This window comes from Panulirus ornatus, chromosome 2 (genome assembly GCF_036320965.1).
Source record: "Panulirus ornatus isolate Po-2019 chromosome 2, ASM3632096v1, whole genome shotgun sequence".
Taxonomy (NCBI): Eukaryota; Metazoa; Arthropoda; class Malacostraca; order Decapoda; family Palinuridae; genus Panulirus; species Panulirus ornatus.
In genome coordinates this window covers 77,104,400-77,123,691 of record NC_092225.1, presented here as the reverse complement: position 1 = coordinate 77,123,691, position 19,292 = coordinate 77,104,400, and the positions used below count along the sequence as shown (strand labels likewise).

At 41.3% G+C, this 19,292-nt stretch overlaps 1 protein-coding gene across 1 annotated transcript in view; it reads left to right on the top strand.

The window, feature by feature from the left end:
* The window catches only part of Set1 (SET domain containing 1), a 350,690-nt gene that overhangs the window by 306,301 nt on the left and 25,097 nt on the right, over window positions 1-19,292 (top strand). Inside the window, 1 exon segment of the mRNA XM_071668303.1 lies at window positions 4,906-5,138. Coding sequence (XP_071524404.1) covers window positions 4,906-5,138 — 233 coding nt within the window.

Genomic DNA, 19,292 nt, shown 5'->3' with positions numbered 1-19,292 from the left:
CTTTTCTGAATACCTCTACAAAGCTTCACCATGGCCTCCACAAGATGATGATCAGACATCCCTCCAGTTGCACCTTTCAGCACATTTAACATCCAAAAGTCTCTCTTTCACACGCCTATCAATTAGCACGTAATCCAATAACGCTCTAGCCATCTCTCCTACTTACATAAGTATACTTATATATGTCTCTCTTTTTAAATCAGGTATTCCCAATCACCAGTCCTTTTTCAGCACACAAATCTACAAGCTCTTCACCATTTCCATTAACAACACTGAACACCCCATGTACACCAATTATTCCCTCAACTGCCACATTACTCTCCTTTGCATTCAAATCACCCATCACTATAACCCAGTCTCGTGCATCAAGACTGCTAACACACTCACTCAGCTGCTTCCAAAACACTTGCCTCTCATAATCTTTCTTCTCATGCCCAGGTGCATAGGCACCAATAATCACCCATCTCTGGCCATCCACTTTCAGTTTTACCCATATCTATCTAGAGTTTACTTTCTTGCACTATCACATACTCCCACAACTTCCACAACTTCTGCTTCAGGAGTAGTGCTACTCCTTCCTTTGCTCTTGTCCTCTCATCATCCCCTGACTTTACTTCCAAAACATTCCCAAACCACTCTTCCCCTTTACCCTTGAGCTTCACTTCACTCAGAACCAAAACATCCAGGTTCCTTTCCTCAAACATACTACCTATCTCTCCTTTTTTTCATCTTGGTTATAGCCACACACATTGAGACACCCCAATCTGAGCCTTTGAGGAGGAAGAGCACTCCTCGTGTGACTCTTTCTGTTTCCCCTTGTAGAAAGTTTAAATACAAGGAGGGGAGGGTTTCTAGCCCCCCTTTAGTTGTCTTCTATGACACGTGAGGAATGCATGGGAAATATTTTTTCTTCCCTATCCCAGGGATATCTCCCCTTATGTGCTTTTTAAACCATGTATTCCCGATCACCATTCCTTTTTCAGCACACAAATCTACAAGCTCTTCACCATTTCCGTTTACAACTTGTACCATCAACTGCCACATTACTCACCTTTGCACTCAAATCATCCATCACTATAACCCGGTCTCGTGCATCAAAACTGCTAACACCTTCACTCAGCTGCTCCCAACACACTTGCCTCTAATTATTTTTCTTCTCATGACCATAGGCACCAATATCACCCTTCTCTCTTCATCCACTTTCATTTTTATCCATATCAATCTAGAGTTTACTTTCTTGCACTCTATCACTCCTACAACTCCTGTTTCAGGAGTAATGCTACTCCTTCCTTTGCTCTTGTCTTTTCACCAACCCCTGACTTTACTCCCAAGACATTCCCAAACCACTCTTCCCCTTTACCCTTGAGCTTTGTTTCACTCAGAGCCAAAACATCCAGGTTCCTTTCCTCAAACATACTACTTATCTCTCTTTTTTCCTCATCTTTTTTATATAAACCAATTCTTTTAAGATTTACAAGCCTTCCATCAAAGTATGTACTGTGCCAATACTTAAAAGCATGTTTTTTTCCCATTTGATGTACAGTCAGAAGAATGGAAAAATCTTTGCTTTGTAAGTTTTGTCCGTATATGGATGTGAATGTTGTTTTAGCTTTCCATCTGACAATAGGGTTGTTATTTATATTTAAAGTCCACATGCCATTTACCTGTTAATTCTCAGTGGTTTATTTGCTTCACTGTGCATCATGTGATACATTTCATAATGGATCCACAAAGTGGTCATTGCACTATAGCATTGAATACCATCATGGTAGGTGATTTGTGGATCTGATATTATGTGGTAAAGATGACTGGAAAACTTTTAGGGAAAGGTAAGAAGTTGTATGCAGCTTTTGTGGATCTGGAGAAAGCATACGACTGAGTTGAGTGGAATGCTTCATGGGATGCATTAAGTATGTTTAGGGTAGGGGGACAACTGTTGGATTATGTGAAAACCTTCTATAAAGAAGCAAAGGAATATTTAAAAGTGGAGTTGAGTGAAACTTTTGGTACGCTTGTGGGCCTAAGTTAGGTCTCTGTGATGTCACCGTGGCTTGTTGATATATGTATTGATAGAGTGATAAGAGAGGCGAACACAAAACTTGGGAAAGCGAGTGCAGAGATGGAGTGTGGTGGTGAGTTATGGTGGCTAGTGGCAAGCCAGTTTGCAGATGATACTGCATTGTTTGCTAAGAGTGAAGAGGAGTTGCAAAGGGTTGTAAGTGTGTTTTATGATGTGTGTAAGCATAGGCAATTGAAGGTAGATGCAAGTAAAAGTAAAGTAATGGTGTTTAAAGGGAAACAGAGTGAAAGTATAGATTTTTCAAAGCCATATAGAGTGAAAGAAGAAAGTGTACTAAACTGTGTTTTGGAATTGGGGTTAGAAAGACTGGAAGAGGTGAGAGAATTTAAGTATTTAGGAGCTGTCTTGGGTAAGTATCATGATATCGAAGGAGAGATAAGGAGACAGCAGTAAGGGTAGAAGAGTCATTGGATCCCTTAGATGTAAGTATGGAAGTGAAGAGAGGATTAAGGGACAACATAGTCCTCCCAAACATGACCTATGCAACCAAAACATGGACATGGAGTGGGTCACAAAGGCCAAGAATCCAGGCTGTGAAATTGAGCTAATTGGGAGGAACATGTGGTATGACTAGATGGAATGAAGAAAAAATGGATTGTTTGAGATATGTGGTATGGTAGGGAATGCAAAGGGAATTAATTGTGGTGTGGTAGATTGGGTGAAACGCGATACTTTGAGGTGGTTTGGGCATGTGGAAAGAATGCAAGATTGGGAGTTTACAAGGAGAGTGTATGATAGTACAATGAAAAGGATTGGAGTGAGAGGAAGGCCACCTGTGACATGGGAAAATATAACAGAAGACTACTGGAGGGAGAGAAATGTTGGAAAAATCCTTAGAATTGTGTATGCAAAGGAGACCCATAAGGACAGGAATAAGTAGAGACTCTTTTGCCATGCATTCCCTTGATGGGAGTTCCTGGAAGGAACAGACAACTAAGATTTGGATAGATAGATAGATAGATAGATGAATAGTATTTTGTTATTGTAGAAGGCAACTAAAAGGGGTTAGAGTAGAGGGCTACAAACCTTCCCCTCCATATGATTCAGTTTCAAAAAGTGGGAACAGAGGAATAAGCCAAGCACTGAGTGCTCATACTCTTTGAAAACTCAAACTGAGGTGTGTAAATGTGCATGGGTATGATTAGCATGAGAAGAAGGGAGAGATTAGTATTATGTTAGGGGAGTGCAATAAGGATTGTCTGACTGTGAGTGAAATTGAGTTGAAGGGGAAGAATAGTTTTGGAATGTCCAAGGAGTTATATCTGGGGTAAGTGTGAGGGTGAAAGGAAAGGAAGAGTTATAAGAATGTGTTGAAAGAGTATAATTAGGTTTCAGACTGATGTGGCTGAGAAAGAAATTGGATTATGAGATGTGGATGATGGTGAGGGCTTCAGCACCAGTTTGTCATAGGAATAAGCAAGAAAGTTAGGTGTTCTAAGAAGGTTTGAGTGTGTGTCAACAATTTTGATGCGAGGGATTGAGTATTGATAGAGGGAGATTTGAATGCAAGAATGGGTGTTGGGACTATTCTTAGTAATTGTATGCATTGCCTCTCCCCACCATTGGAAGGCACACTTTATTGTTGTTTTGGATTTGTCTGATGTTACAAGCAGCTATAATTTGCACCTGAAAAAAATCTTGTGGCAGTTACCCTTATAACATGATGGGTTAGTATGACTGAGGTGTGGCAGTTACCCCGATAACATGATGAGGTAGTATGACTGAGGATGTCAGAGCTCTAAATGGACTTATATGGGTTGCCTTATCCAGTCATTTGAAATAATGGTCACATTCTTTCAGTATTTGTTGTTGCCTTGTGTCACAAGGAGCTACATTTAGCATTGGGAAAGAATCTTGAGTGGTAGTTACCCATATAACGTGATGGGAAAGTTATGGCTGTGGTATGTGCACCAAATTTAAATGCCTGTACAATAACACTGGTTATCTATCTGTTCTATCCATGTTTTTGATACCTGTTCCCACTGAAACTCCCTCAAGGGGTGACCACAACAATGGTCTCTCCTTGACTAGTGAACCCCTATGCCACTTCTTAGTCTTAAGTGCCTCACCCTTATCAGGTCACTAGCTGAGGGCCACTCTAACATAGTGTTTGTAGAAGCTCCTCCCTAATGTTCCTACTGATTACGACTACCTGATGCTCCTACTACTACTGCATGATGTTTTTACTTACTGCTCCTGCTTAAATGTTTTTACTACTTCTGTCTATTGCTCCTTCCATTCTCCCAAAAGGCAGGGCTTGTGCATAATGCTCAATGTAGGAAAATCTTGACTTATGAAGAATGAGATTTGTGAATTAAGTGTTGTCAAATATGGCAAGGAAAGATCGTATATTTGTGAAGAGAATGCCAGTAGGTCGTGTGGGTGAGGCCGAAAGAAAAACAGTTACTTGTTATCTGAAGTGCTGGGTTACTACACAGCTGTCACTAATCCTTCCGATGCCCAGGTGGGTAGTATTGGTAGTATACCTCCCTAATTGTTGACTGCCTACCAACTACTACCTACCAAGACTAGCAACCCCAGTAGAATTTCTCTGCTTTGCCCATAAAGGGTTTATGATAATACAGCTTAGTGAGTGTTCTCTCTGATACTTACAAGGGTGTCTCTCTGATGGAAAAATGGTTTTTCACACTTCAAAACCTACTTATATCTGTGTTACGATAAATTCTGTTCCCATTTACATGGGATGGATTAGATATATACAGCCTCTAATTTCAGTCATTCATAGCAAAGTACTTTCAGATTTATTCTTTTCATATCCTCTGTATTTTTCAAACAAATGCTAATAGTACATTTACTTAATGCAGGTATCGATCAGGAAGATATTGAGCTCCTCAAAAGAAGCTATGAAGGGATGCTTGCTGATGATAGCCAGTCCTATTGGCTGAATGACACTCACTGGGTTGACCATCCTCCTACAGACATCCCTCTACCACCCAGAAAAAAGCGGAGAATAGATGATCTTCCTCTGCATAAGACTGGTTGTGCTCGTACTGAAGGTGTCTACAAAGTTGATTCTAAACAGAAACAAAAACACAAAGTTAGTTCTATGTGATTGATATTTTGTCAAATATTGTGTTGGTAAAACCCCTATCATATTACCAGGAAGTATTATTCTCATGCTGTATGTATTGAAGGGTTAAAAGTTAAAACTGGTTATGTGAAGTCAAGAAGGTTTGTACTTAATCTCCTTTATCATAACCCCTATATTATAAACCTATACTAAATTGTGGTAACTTGAGGTTACAGTGTGAGTGAGAATTCACCATCAGCAAGGTTGTATCATTGTTGGTTGACAAAAAGGACTACAATCTCATCGAAGAACTCACATTTCAAAGAATCAATTTTTTTTCTGCCGCTGACTGTAACACAGCCTAAGACTTTTAGGCTCCTCATAAATTGAGTGTTGTGCTTATGCAGATAAGCAGTGTGGATGTGGGATCAAAGGTCCTGGGAGTGTTATGAAATTTGTGGAAAGATATGCCTCTACTTGGGAGAGTGAAAATGGGTACTTTTGAATGTATAGTAGTCCTGATGATGTCATATGGATGCTAAGAATGGGCTATAGATGAGAATGTATAGAAGGGCGTGAATGTGTTGGAAATTAAATGTTTTAGGACAATATTTGGTGTGAGGATGGTTGATTGAGTATATTAGATAGGGTAAGAGAGAAGTATGTTATAGTAAGAGTTTGATGGAGAGAGCTGAAGAGGGTGTGCTAAAATGGTTTGGATATATGGAGAGAATGAGTGAGAAAAGGTTGACAGGTGATATATGTGTCAGAAGTGTAGGGGACAAGGAGAATGGAGAGCCTGAATTAGAGAAGAAATGATGGAATGCATAAGATTTTATGTGCCTAGGGCCTGAAGATGCTTAAAAGGCATGCTTGGGATAAAATTATTTGGAATGTTGTTGTATGCAGGGGACAACTTGCTGACAGTAGATTAAACCAGGGCACATGAAGCAGCTTGGGGAACCACAGAAAGGTCTATGGAACAAGGTTTTGGATAGGAGTTATGGTTTTGATGCATAACACAAATGTATACCTCTATATGTCCCTCTTTTTTTAAACCAGGTATTCCCAATCACACAACACATCACACAAACCTATAAATTGTTCGCCATTTCCATTCACCTTAATGAATTCCTAATGGACCCCAAGTATACCCTCAACTGCCACATTACTTACTTTCACATGTAAATCATACATCATTATTACCCAATCTCTTGCATCAAAATTGCAGGCACACTCACTTAGCTGCTCTCAAAACCCTTGTCTCCAACTTTTTTCTCTTGGTCATGTGCATAAGCTCTTATAGTCACATATCTTTCTTAATCCATTTTCATTTTTACCTACATTAGTCTGGAGCTCACTTCCTTACACTCATAAGTTCCCACAACTGCTTAAGAAGAAATGTTGCCCCTTTCTTAGCTTTTGCATTCACACTAACCCAACTTTACTTGTAAGACACTTCTAAACATTTCTTCCTCTTGACCCTTGAGCTTAGTTCCTTTCCTCAAACATACTACCTGCCTCTCCTTCTTCTCATCTTGGTTACATCCTCGCATATTCAGATACCCCAGCTTGAGCCTTCCAAGAATATGAGCCCCCCACTTGGCTCCTTCTCGTACTGCATCTTTTAGAAATTATGATACAAGAAGAAGGGGTTTTCATGAAGTACACCCTCCTCTGCTACACTCTTTTTATTACCATGCATTTCTGTCACCCTTTCATTACTTTCTCAGTCGAACTATCTCTCGTCACAAGTTGTCCTCTAATATTTAATTTCCAACACATCCACCCTCCTCTGCATAGCCTTATCTGTCTATATCCCATGCCATGCACCTATATGATATTGTTGGGACTACTACTCCATCAGACATACCCATTGTTGCCCTCCCAAATAACTCTCTCTCTCTCTCTCCACATGTTTAAGTCTTAAGCCCTCCCAGGACCTTTGCTTCCTCCCTCACCCTATGACTCACTTCCACTTCCATGGTTGCATGTGGTGTCATGTCCACTTCTAGATATCTAAAACACTTCACTTCCACCAATGTTTTCCCATTCAAACTCACATCCCAACTAACCTGTCCCTCAACCCTGCTAGACCTAATAACCTTGCTCTTATTCACATTCACTCTTAACTTTCTTCTTTCATACACTCTTCCATAATCAGTCACAAACTTATGTAGTTTCTTGCTCGAATCTGCCACCAATGCTTTACCTTCACTAAGCAACAAATTACACACTTCCCACAGACTGCATACTCACTTCTCTCTCCACGAATCTTGCTTTTACCCTCCTCACAGCCCCATCTGTAAACAAATTAATCAACCATAGTGACATCACACACCCTTGCCACAGACCAACTATCACTTGGAACTATTCACTCTCCTTTCTTCCAATGAGTGGATGTGGCCTTTCTTCGCCTGTTTCCTGGCACTACCTCATTGATACAGGGGATGGCAATGCTATTTCCTGTGGGGCAGGGTGGCGCCAGAAATGGATGAAGGCAAGCAAGTATGTTCCCATTTGTTCTAATATCTTACACATGTTATTTACCTCCTTCCAAAACATCCTTTTATTCTCCCTAAAGTTTAAGGATACTATCTTTCCCCAACTCTTATTTGTCCTCTTTTTCAACCCTTCCACCTTCCTCTTGACCTCTTGCCGTTTTCTCCTATATGTCTCCCAGTCATTTGCTCTCCTTCCTTGCAGGTATCGTCCAAATCCCTCTTTTCTCTTTCATTAACAGCTTTACTTCTTCATCTCACCACTTCCTACCCTTTCTAATCTGCCTATCTCCCACCTTTCTCATGCCACATGCATCTCTAGCACATGCCATCACTGCTTCCCTAGATACATCCCTTTCCTCACTTACCCCACTCATGCCATTTGCTCTCACTTTTTACCTTTCTACACTCAATCTCTCCTGGTACACATGTATCCTTTCCAAGCTCCCTGACATTCTCTCTTCTATTTTGAAGACCTCTACAAATCTTCATTTTCAACTTCACAAGATAGTGATCAAGCTTCCCACCAGCTGCCCTTCTCAGCAGATTAGCATTCAAAAGTCTTTCTTTTACACGCCTATCAATTAACACGTAATCTAATAATGCCCTTTGACCACATCTCCTACTTACATATGTATTCTTGTGTATATCTCTCTTTTTAAACCAGGTATTCCCAATCACCAGTTTTTTATCACGCAATTCCACATGCTCTTCACCATTTCCATTTACAACACTGAATACCCCATGTACCCCAATTATATCCTCAACTGCTACATTACTTACCTTTGCATTTAAATCACCCATCTCTAATACCTGGTCTTGTGCACCAAAACTGCTGACACACTTACTCAGCTGCTCCCAAAACACATGCCTCTCAAGATCTTTCTTCTCATGGCCAGGTGCATAAGCATCAATGATCACCCATCTCTCTCCTTCCACTTTCAGTTTTACCCACATCAATCTAGAATTAACCACTTTACACTCTTCACACACTCCTGCAACTCCTGCTTCAGGAGTAGTGCTACCCCTTCTGTAGCTCTTGTCCTCTCATCAACCCGACTTTACTCCAAAGACTTTTCCAAACCATTCTTCTTCTCTACCCTTGAGCTTTGTTTCACTCAGATCCAGAACATCCAGGTTTCTTTCTTTAAGCATGCTACATATCCTTTCTTCTCATCTTGGTTACATCCACACACATTCAGACACCCAAGTGTGAGCCTTCATGGAGCATGAGCATTCCCCAGTTGACTCTTTCATAAGTTTGTTGAGTATTCCTGGAAAATTGTATGGGAGGGTATTGATTGAGGGGAAGAAGGCATGTACAGGGCATCAGAATGGGGAGGAGCAGTGTGATTTTAGAACTGGTAGAGGATATGTGGGTCAGGTGTTTGCTTTGAAGAATGTGTATGAGACTTTGAAAAACAGACGGATTTGTATGTGACATTTATGGATATGGAGAAGGCATATGATAGGGTTGATAGAGATGCTTTGTGGAAGGTTTTAAGAGTATATGGTGTGGGAGGTAAGTTGCTAGAAGCAGTGAAACTTTTTTACCAGGGATGTAAGACATGTATATGAGTATTAAGAGAGGAAAGTGATTGGTTCCCAGTGAATGTTAGTTGCAATAGGGGTGTGTGATGTCCCCATGGTTGTTTAATTTTTTTTATGGATGGGGTGGTTAGGTAGGTAAATGCAAGTTTTGGAGAGAGGGCAAGTATGCAGTCTGTTGTAGATGAGAGAGCCTGGGAAGTCAGTCAGTTGTTGTTTGCTGATGATACAGCTCCAGTGGCTGATTCATGTGAGAAACTGCAGAGGTTCATGACTGAGTTTGGAAAGTCTGTGAAAAAGGGGAAAGTTGAGAGTAAATGTGAATAAGAGCAAGGTTATTAAGTTCAGTAGGGTTGAGGGACAAGTTAATTGGGATGTTAGTTTGAATAGAGAAATATTGAAGGAAGTGAAGTGTTTTAGATATCTGAGAGTGGACTTAGCAGCGGATCGAACCATGGAAGCGAATCACTGGGTAAGGGAGGGGATGAAGGTTCTGGGAGCATTGAAGAATATGTGGAAGGAGAGAACTTTATCTCAGAGAGCAAAAATGGGTATGTTTGAAGGAATAGTAGTTCTAACAATGTTATAGGGTGGATGTGTTGGAAATGAAATGTTTGAGGACAGTATGTCGTGTGAGGTGGTTTGATGAAGTGAGTAATGTAAGGGAAAGAGAGATGTGTGGAAATAGAAAGAGTGTGGTTGAGAGAGCACAAGAGGTTGTGTTGAAATGGTTTGGACATATGGAGCTAATGAGTGAGGAAAGATTGACAAAGAGGATATATGTGTCAGTGGTGGAGGAAACAAGGAGAAGTGGAAGACCAAATTGGAGGTGGAGGGATGGAGTGAAAAAGATTTTGAGATTAGGGCCTAAACATACAGGAGGGTGAGAGGCATGCATGGAATAGAGTAAATTGGAACTATGTGGTATACTGGGGTCGACGCTCTGCTAATGGACTGAGCCAGGGCATGTGAAGCATCTGGGGTAAACCATGGAAAGGTTTATGGGGCCTGGATGTGGATAGGGAGATGTGGTTTTGGTGCATTACACATGACAGCTAGAGACTGAGTGTGAATGAATGTGGCCTTTATGTCTATCCCTGGTGCTGCCTCGCTAAAGCAGGGGATAGCGATGCTGTTTTCTGTGGGGTGGGGTAGTGACAGGAATGGATAAAGGCAAGCATGAGTGTGTACATGTGTACGTATGTAATGTCTGTGTAGGTGAATGTATATGTATGTATGTGTGTGTATGTGGGCATTTACATATATATACATGTTTATACCTGGGAATACCTGGTTTAAAAAAGCGAGATATACGTAAGGATACGTATGTAAGTAGGAGAGATGGCCAGAGAGCATTATTGGATTACGTGTTAATTGACAGGCGCATGAAAGAGAGACTTTTGGATGTTAATGTGCTGAGAGGTGGAGGGATGTCTGATCATTATCTTGTGGAGGCAAAGGTGAAGATTTGTATGGGTTTTCAGAAAAGAAGAGAGAATGTTGGGGTGAAGAGGGTGGTGAGAGTAAGTGAGCTTGGGAAGGAGACCTGTGTGAGGAAGTATCAGGAGAGACTGAGTACAGAATAGAAAAAGGTGAGAACAAAGGAGGTAAGGGGAGTGGGGGAGGAATGGGATGTATTTAGGGAAGCAGTGATGGCTTGCACAAAAGATGCTTGTGGCATGAGAAGCGTGGGAGGTGGGTTGATTAGAAAGGGTAGTGAGTAGTGGGATGAAGAAGTAAGATTATTAGTGAAAGAGAAGAGAGAGGCATTTGGACGATTTTTGCAGGGAAAAAATGCAAATGAGTGGGAGATGTATAAAAGAAAGAGACAGAAGGTCAAGAGAAAGGTGCAAGAGGTGAAAAAGAGGGCAAATGAGAGTTGGGGTGAGAGAGTATCATTAAATTTAGGGAGAATAAAATGATGTTCTGGAAGGAGGTAAATAAAGTGCGTAAGACAAGGGAGCAAATGGGAACTTCAGTGAAGGGGGTTAATGGGGAGGTGATAACAAGTAGTGGTGATGTGAGAAGGAGATGGAGTGAGTATTTTGAAGGTTTGTTAAATGTGTTTGATGATAGAGTGGCAGATATAGGGTGTTTTGGTCAAGGTGGTGTGCAAAGTGAGAGGGTTAGGGAAAATGATTTGGTAAACAGAGAAGAGGTAGTAAAAGCTTTGCAGAAGATGAAAGCCGGCAAGGCAGCAGGTTTGGATGGTATTGCAGTGGAATTTATTAAAAAAGGGGGTGACTGTATTGTTGACTGGTTGGTAAGGTTATTTAATGTATGTATGATTCATGGTGAGGTGCCTAAGGATTGGCGGAATGCATGCATAGTGCCATTGTATAAAGGCAAAGGGGATAAGAGTGAGTGCTCAAATTACAGAGGTATAAGTTTGTTGAGTATTCCTGGTAAATTATATGGGAGGGTATTGATTGAGAGGGTGAAGGCATGTACAGAGCATCAGATTTGGGAAGAGCAGTGTGGTTTCAGAAGTGGTAGAGGATGTGTGGATCAGGTGTTTGCTTTGAAGAATGTATGCAAGAAATACTTAGAAAAGCAAATGGATTTGTATGTAGCATTTATGGATCTGGAGAAGGCATATGATAGAGTTGATAGAGATGCTCTGTGGAAGGTACTAAGAATATATGGTGTGGGAGGCAAGTTGTTAGAAGCAGTGAAAAGTTTTTATCGAGGATGTAAGGCATGTGTACGTGTAGGAAGAGAGGAAAGTGATTGGTTCTCAGTGAATGTAGGTTTGTGGCAGGGGTGTGCGATGTCTCCATGGTTGTTTACTTTGTTTATGGATGGGGTTGTTAGGGAGGTGAATGCAAGAGTTTTGGAAAGAGGGGCAAGTATGGAGTCTGTTGTGGATGAGAGAGCTTGGGAAGTGAGTCAGGTGTTGTTCGCTGATGATACAGTGCTGGTGACTGATTCATGTGAGAAACTGCAGAAGCTGGTGACTGAGTTTGATAAAGTGTGTGAAAGAAGAAAGTTAAGAGTAAATGTGAATAAGAGCAAGGTTATTAGGTACAGTAGGGTTGAGGGTCAAGTCAATTGGGAGGTAAGTTTGAATGGAGAAAAACTGTAGGAAGTAAAGTGTTTTAGATATCTGGGAGTGGATCTGGCAGCGGATGGAACCATGGAAGCGGAAGTGAATCATAGGGTGGGGGAGGGGGCGAAAATCCTGGGAGCCTTGAAGAATGTGTGGAAGTCGAGAACATTATCTCGGAAAGCAAAAATGGATATGTTTGAAGGAATATTGGTTCCAACAATGTTATGTGGTAGCAAGGCGTGGGCTATAGATTGAGTTATGAGTTATGTGGAAAGGGAGCTGTGGTTTCTGTGCATTATTACTTGACAGCTAGAGACTGAGTGTGAATGAATGTGGCCTTTGTTGTCTTTTCCTAGCGCTACCTCGCACACATGAGGGGGGAGAGGGTTTTTATTTCATGTGTGGCGGGGTGGCGATGGGAATGAATAAAGGCAGACAGTATGAATTATGTACATGTGTATATATGTATATGTCTGTGCGTGTATATATGTGTATATGTTGAGATGTATTGGTATGTATATTGGCGTGTGTGGACATGTATGTATATACATGTGTATGTGGGTGGGTTAGGCCATTCTTTCATCTGTTTCCTTGCACTACCTCGCTAACGCAGGAGACAGCGACAAAGCAAAATAGATGAATAAATGAATATGCATACACATACATATATACTATTTTTTTTATTATACTTAGTCACAATCTCCTGTTTTAGCAAGGTAGCAGAAGGAAATAGATGAAAGAATGGTCCAACCACCCACATACACATGTATATACATAATCGCCCACAGACGCACATATACATACCTATGCATTTCATCATATACATACATATACATACACAGACATACATGTATACACATGTACATATTCATACTTGCTGCCTTTATCCATTCCCGTCGCTACCTCGCCACACATGAAAAACAGCACCCCCCACTCCCATGCATGCATACGAGGTAGCACTAGGAAAAGACAACAAAGGCCACATTCTTTCACACTCAGTCTCTAGCTGTCATATGTAACGCATCAAAACCACAGCTCACTTTTCACATCCAAACCCCACAAAACTTTCCATGGTGTGCCCAGATACTTCACATTCCCTAGCTCAGTCCATCGACAGCATGTCCACTCCAGTATACCACATCATTCCAGTTCACTCTATTCCTTGCACATCTTTCACCCTCCTGCATGTTCAGGCCCCGATTGCTCAAAATCTTATTCACTCCATCCTTCCACCTCCAATTTGGTCTCCCACTTCTTCTTGTTCCCTCCACCTCTGACACATATATCCTTTTTGTCAATCTTTCCTCACTCATTCTCCCCATGTGACCAAACCATTTCAATACACCCTGTTCTGCTCTCTCAACCATGCTCTTTTTATTACCACACATCTCTCTTACCCTTTCATTACTTACTCAATCAAACCACCTCACACCACATATTGTCCTCAGACATCTCATTTCCAACACATCCACCCTCCTTTGCACAATCCTATCTATAGCCAATGCCTTCCAACCATATAACATTGTTGGAACCACTATTCCTTCAAACATACCCATTTTTGCTTTCTGAGATAACGTTCTTGCCTTCCACACATTCTTCAGTGCTTCCAGAACCTTCACCCCCTCCCCTGCCCTGTGACTCACTTCTGTTTCCATGGTTCCATCTGCTGCTAAATCCACTCCCAGATATCTAAAACACTTTACTTCCTCCAGTTTTTCTCCATTCAAACTTACCTCCCAGTTGACTTGTCCCTCAACCCTACTGAACCTAATTACCTTGCTCTTATTAACATTTACTCTCAACTTTCTTCCTTCACACACTTTACCAAACTCAATCACCAGCTTCTGCAGTTTCTCATCCAAATCAGCCACCAGTGCTGTATCGTCACCGAACAACAACTGACTCACTTCCCAAGCCCTCTCATTCACAACCAACTGCATACTTGCCCCTGTCTCCAAAACTCTTGCATTCACCTCCCTACCAACCCCATCCATAGACAAATTAAACTATTATGGAGACATCACGCACCCCTGCCACAAACTGACATTCATTAGGAATCAATCACTTTCCTCTCTTCCTACTCATACACATGCCTTACATCCTTGATAAAATCTTTTCACTGCTTCAAGCAACTTACCTCCCACACCATATACTCTTAATGCCTTCCATAGAGCATCTCTATCAACTCTATTATATGCCTTCTCCATATCCATAAATGCTACATGCAAATCCATCTGCTTTCCTAAGTATCTTTCACATACATTCTTCAAAGCAAACACCTGATCCACACATCCTCTACCACTTCTGAAACCACACTGCTTTTCCCCAATCTGATGCTCCGTATATACCTTTACCCTCTCGATCAATACCCTCCCATATGATTTCCCAGGAATACTCAACAAACTTATACCTCTGTAATTTGAACACTCACCTTTGTCCCCTTTGCCTTTGTACAATGGCACTATGCATGCATTCTGCCAGTCCTCAGGCACTTCACTATGAACCATACATACATTGAATATCCTTACCAACCAGTCAACAATAAAATCACCCCTTTTTTTAATAAATTCCACTGTAATACCAACCAAATCTGCTGCCTTGCCGGCTTTCATCTTCTGCAAAACTTTCACTACCTCTTCTCTGTTTACCAAACCATTCTCCCTGACCCTCTCACTTCACACACCACCTCGACCAAAACACCCTATATCTTCCACTCTGTCATCTAACACATTTAACAAACCTTCAAAATACTCACTCCATCTCCTTCTCACTTCACATATATACACATGTACATATTCATATTAGCTTGCCTTCATCCATTCTCAGTGTCATTCTGCCCACAGGTAACATCATCGCCACCCACTGTGTCAACAAGGTAGTGCCAGAAAACAGACGAAAAAAGGCCATATCTGCTCACACTCAATCTCTAGTTGTCATATGTAATGTACCAAAACTGCAGCTCACTATCCATATCCAGGTCCCACAGACATATCCATGGTTTACCTCAGACGTTTCACATGCCCTGTTTCAGTCCATTGACAGCACGTCATGCCCGGTATACCACGTCGTTCCAATTCACTCATTTCCTTGCACGCCTCTCACCCTTCTGTATGTTCAGGCCCCAATTGCTCAAAATCTTTTTCACTTCATTCCTCCACCTCCAGTTTAGTCTCCTGCCTCTCCCTGTTCCCTGCACCTCTGACACACATATCCTCTTTGCTCTTTGTCAGCCTTTCCTCACTCATTTGTTACATATGTCCATACCATTTCAACACACCCTCTTCAGCTCTTGACCACACTCTTTTTATTCCACACGTCTCTTACCCTTTCATTACTTCACTTTTTCATATTTGTCTAACATTTCCTGCATCAGCAATGTAGTGCTTGGAAAAGACAAAGTAAAGGCTTCATTCTCTCACTTTTGTTCTCTAAATATCATGTTCATATTGGAAATATGGTCAGTGTATTGCAAGCAGGTCAGGATTTGAAGTTAGCCTTAGAGAATTTATGAGTTGCACCTCTTTCGACTCAACTCTGTCAAGTGAGGATGTAGAGCCAGGTATAAGATATGAGAGCAGGACTTCATACAAGGACAGATTGGTCTTTTTTGTTAATGGAGTAATTGTTTAGAAGAAAAAGAATGTCAACATCTAAACAGGACTCACAGTTTCTTAGAGGCAGAAAGAGTGGATGTTAAAGTAATTCCAAGTATGTCCATTGAGTTAAGAGATATGATTAAAGAACTGTCAAAGGAGAGGAGAAAGTTGAGGAATTTTCCATAGAGAGATGGGTAGAAATTGGGTCTGGGAGGATTAAACTTGGTAGAAATTGGGCCTGGGAGAATTAAACTTAACCACTTTTCATCTACCCCATTGAGATATCCTATCAAAGTCAGAGTTTATTAAGGAAGTTTTGTTGGTACAAGATGCAGATAGATCAGCCAGAGAGGAAGCTAGATATGAGGGAACAAAGAAAGGGAGGGATACCAAAAGAGGGGAGCTTAGAGATGAGACCCAGATGCCATGTCTTGTCAAAAACTTGGGATATGTCGAGGATAACTACAGGATTCCCCCAGTCTTCAGGGATGATGACCAGACATTCATAAGATAGGAAAGAATATTATGAGTGGATCTCGCCTTAAGGAAGCCATACTTGTGATCAGAGGGGAACTGTGAGATTCAAGATTTCTAAGGGTATGGTTTTTGAGGAGGAATTCAAAGACTTTAGAAGTGGTAGATATCAAAGCAACTGGACGATAGTCTAGTGGTTCAAATGGTCACCTTTGTTAGGAATAGGATATACCAACACAAGCTTCCAAGAATGAAAAGTTCTGGTTTTTAAACAGAATTGGAATAGATAAGCAAGCACTGGTGCAGGTTCACAGGTGCTCTCTTTCCTTATACATGTTTGCCATTTCTTACGGTAGTGAGGCAGAGCCAGGAACAGACAAAGAAATAGCCTAATTTGTTCACATCCACACACTAGCAGTCATGTAATTTGTAATACACTGAAACTGGAACCCTGTATGTAGAACCAGGCCTCAGAGACTGCTGTATGGAATCCCTCAGCCACTTCATATGCTCTAGTTCAGCCCATTGCTCCAGCATGAAGGCATGAAGAAATTTCACTGTTTTTCTTCTCAGATTTGAGTGTCAGAGTATGTAGTTGTCTTATTAGATCATAATATGTTTTCCATTCTCTCAGTCCCATAAAATTTCCATCGGCATATTTTCTCCATACTACATGGTGCTTCCTCATAGCTACTTTTCTCTTGGATGATGTGCTGGAGGAAGTGATCACTGGGAAGGAACCTCCTACTTTACCAACCTGCTTCTGTCTGTATATATATATAGGAATTTGACAAACTACAGTATTGAGAATTTAGAGTGCTGTTTCTATCCTTCAGAAGACAATCTTATATACCTTATTTTGATGGTGCTGAGTACTCTATGATAGAGAGATGGTTTTCCATCCCTCAGAATCCATGTAGTATTTTATTTTGAAGAGAGTGGTGAGAGTAAGTGAGCTTGGAAAGGAGACTTGTGTTGGGAAGTATCAGGAGAAATTGAGTGAAGAATGGGAAAAAATGAGAGTAAATGATGTAAGGGGAATGGGGGAGGAATGGGATGTATTTAGGGAATCAGTGATGGCTAGCGCAAAAGATACCTTTGGCATGAAAAAGGTGGGAGGTGGGCAGATTAGGAAGGGTAGTGAGTGGTGGGATGAATAAGTAAAGAGAAGGGAGGGGCATTTGGACAATTTTTGCAGGGAAATAATGCAAATGACTTGGAGATGTATAAAAGAAAGAGGCAGGAGGTCAAGAGAAAGGTGCAAGAGATAAAAAAGAGGGCAATAAGAGTTGGGATGAGAGAGTATCATTAGATTTTAGGGAGAATGAAAAGATGTTTTGGAAGGAGATAGATTTAGTGCGTAAGACAAGAGAACAAATGAGAACATCGGTGAAGGGGGTTAATGGGGAGGTAATAACAAGTAGCGGTGAAGTGATAGGAAGATGGAATGAGTATTTTGAAGGTTTGTTAAATGTGTTTGATGATAGAGTGGCAGATATAGGGTGTTTTGGTTGAGGTGTTGTGCAAAGTGAGAGGGTCAGGGAGAATGGTTTGGTGAACAGAGAAGAGGTAGTGAAAGCTTTGCAGAAGATGAAAGCCGTCAAGGCAGCGTGTTTGGATGGTATTGCGGTAGAATTTATTCAAAAAGGGGGTGACTGTGTTGTTGACTGGTTGGTAAGGATATTCAGTGTATGTATGGTTCATGGTAAAATACCTAAGGATTGGCAGAATGCATGCATAGTGCCATAGTACAAAGGCAAAGGGGATAAAGGTGAGTGTTCCAATTACAGAGATATAAGTTTGTTGAGTATTCCTGGGAAATTATATGAGAGGGTATTGATTGAGAGGGTAAAGGTATGTACAGAGCATCAGACTGGGGAAGAGCATTTTGGTTTCAGAAGTTATCAAAGACGTGTGGATCAGGTGTTTGCTTTGAAGAATGTGTGTGAGAAATACTTAGAAAACAGATAGATTTGTATGTAGCATTTATGGATCTGGAGAAGGCATATGATAGAGTTGATAAAGATGCCTTGTGGAAAGTATTAAGAGTTTATGGTGTGGGAGGTAAGTTCCTAGAGGCAGTGAAAAGATTTTATCGAGGATGTAAGGCATGTGTATGAGGAGGAAGAGAGAAAAGTGATTGGTTCTCAGTGAATGTCAGTTTGCAGGAGGGGTGCGTGATGTCTCCATGGCAGTTTAATTTGTTTATGGATGGGGTTGTTAGGGAGGTGAATGCAAGAGTTTTGGAAAGAGGGGCAAGTATGAAGTCTGTTGGGGATGAGAGAGCTTGGGAAGTGAGTCAGTTGTTGTTCGCTGATGATACAGCGCTGGTGGCTGATTCATGTGAGAAACTGCAGAAGCTGGTGACTGAGTTTGGTAAAGTGTGTGAAAGAAGAAAGTTCAGAGTAAATGTGAATAAGAGCAAGGTTATTAGGTACAGTAGGGTTGAGGGTCAAGTCAGTTGGGAGGTGAGTTTGAATGGAGAAAAACTGGAGGAAGTAAAGTGTTTTAGATATCTGGGAGTGGATCTGGCAGCGGATGGAACCATGGAAGCGGAAGTGGATCATAGGATGGGGGAGGGGGCGAAAATTCTAGGAGCCTTGAAGAATGTGTGGAAGTCGAGAACATTATCTCGGAAAGCAAAAATGGGTATGTTTGAAGGAATAGTGGTTCCAACAATGTTGTATGGTTGCGAGGCGTGGGCTATGGATAGAGTGGTGCGCAGGAGGATGGATGTGCTGGAAATGAGATGTTTGAGGACAATGTGTGGTGTGAGGTGGTTTGATCGAGTAAGTAACGTAAGGGTAAGAGAGATGTGTGGAAATAAAAAGAGCGTGGTTGAGAGAGCAGAAGAGGGTGTTTTGAAATGGTTTGGGCACATGGAGAGAATGAGTGAGGAAAGATTGACCAAGAGGATATATGTGTCGGAGGTGGAGGGAACGAGGAGAAGAGGGAGACCAAATTGGAGGTGGAAAGATGGAGTGAAAAAGATTTTGTGTGATCGGGGCCTGAA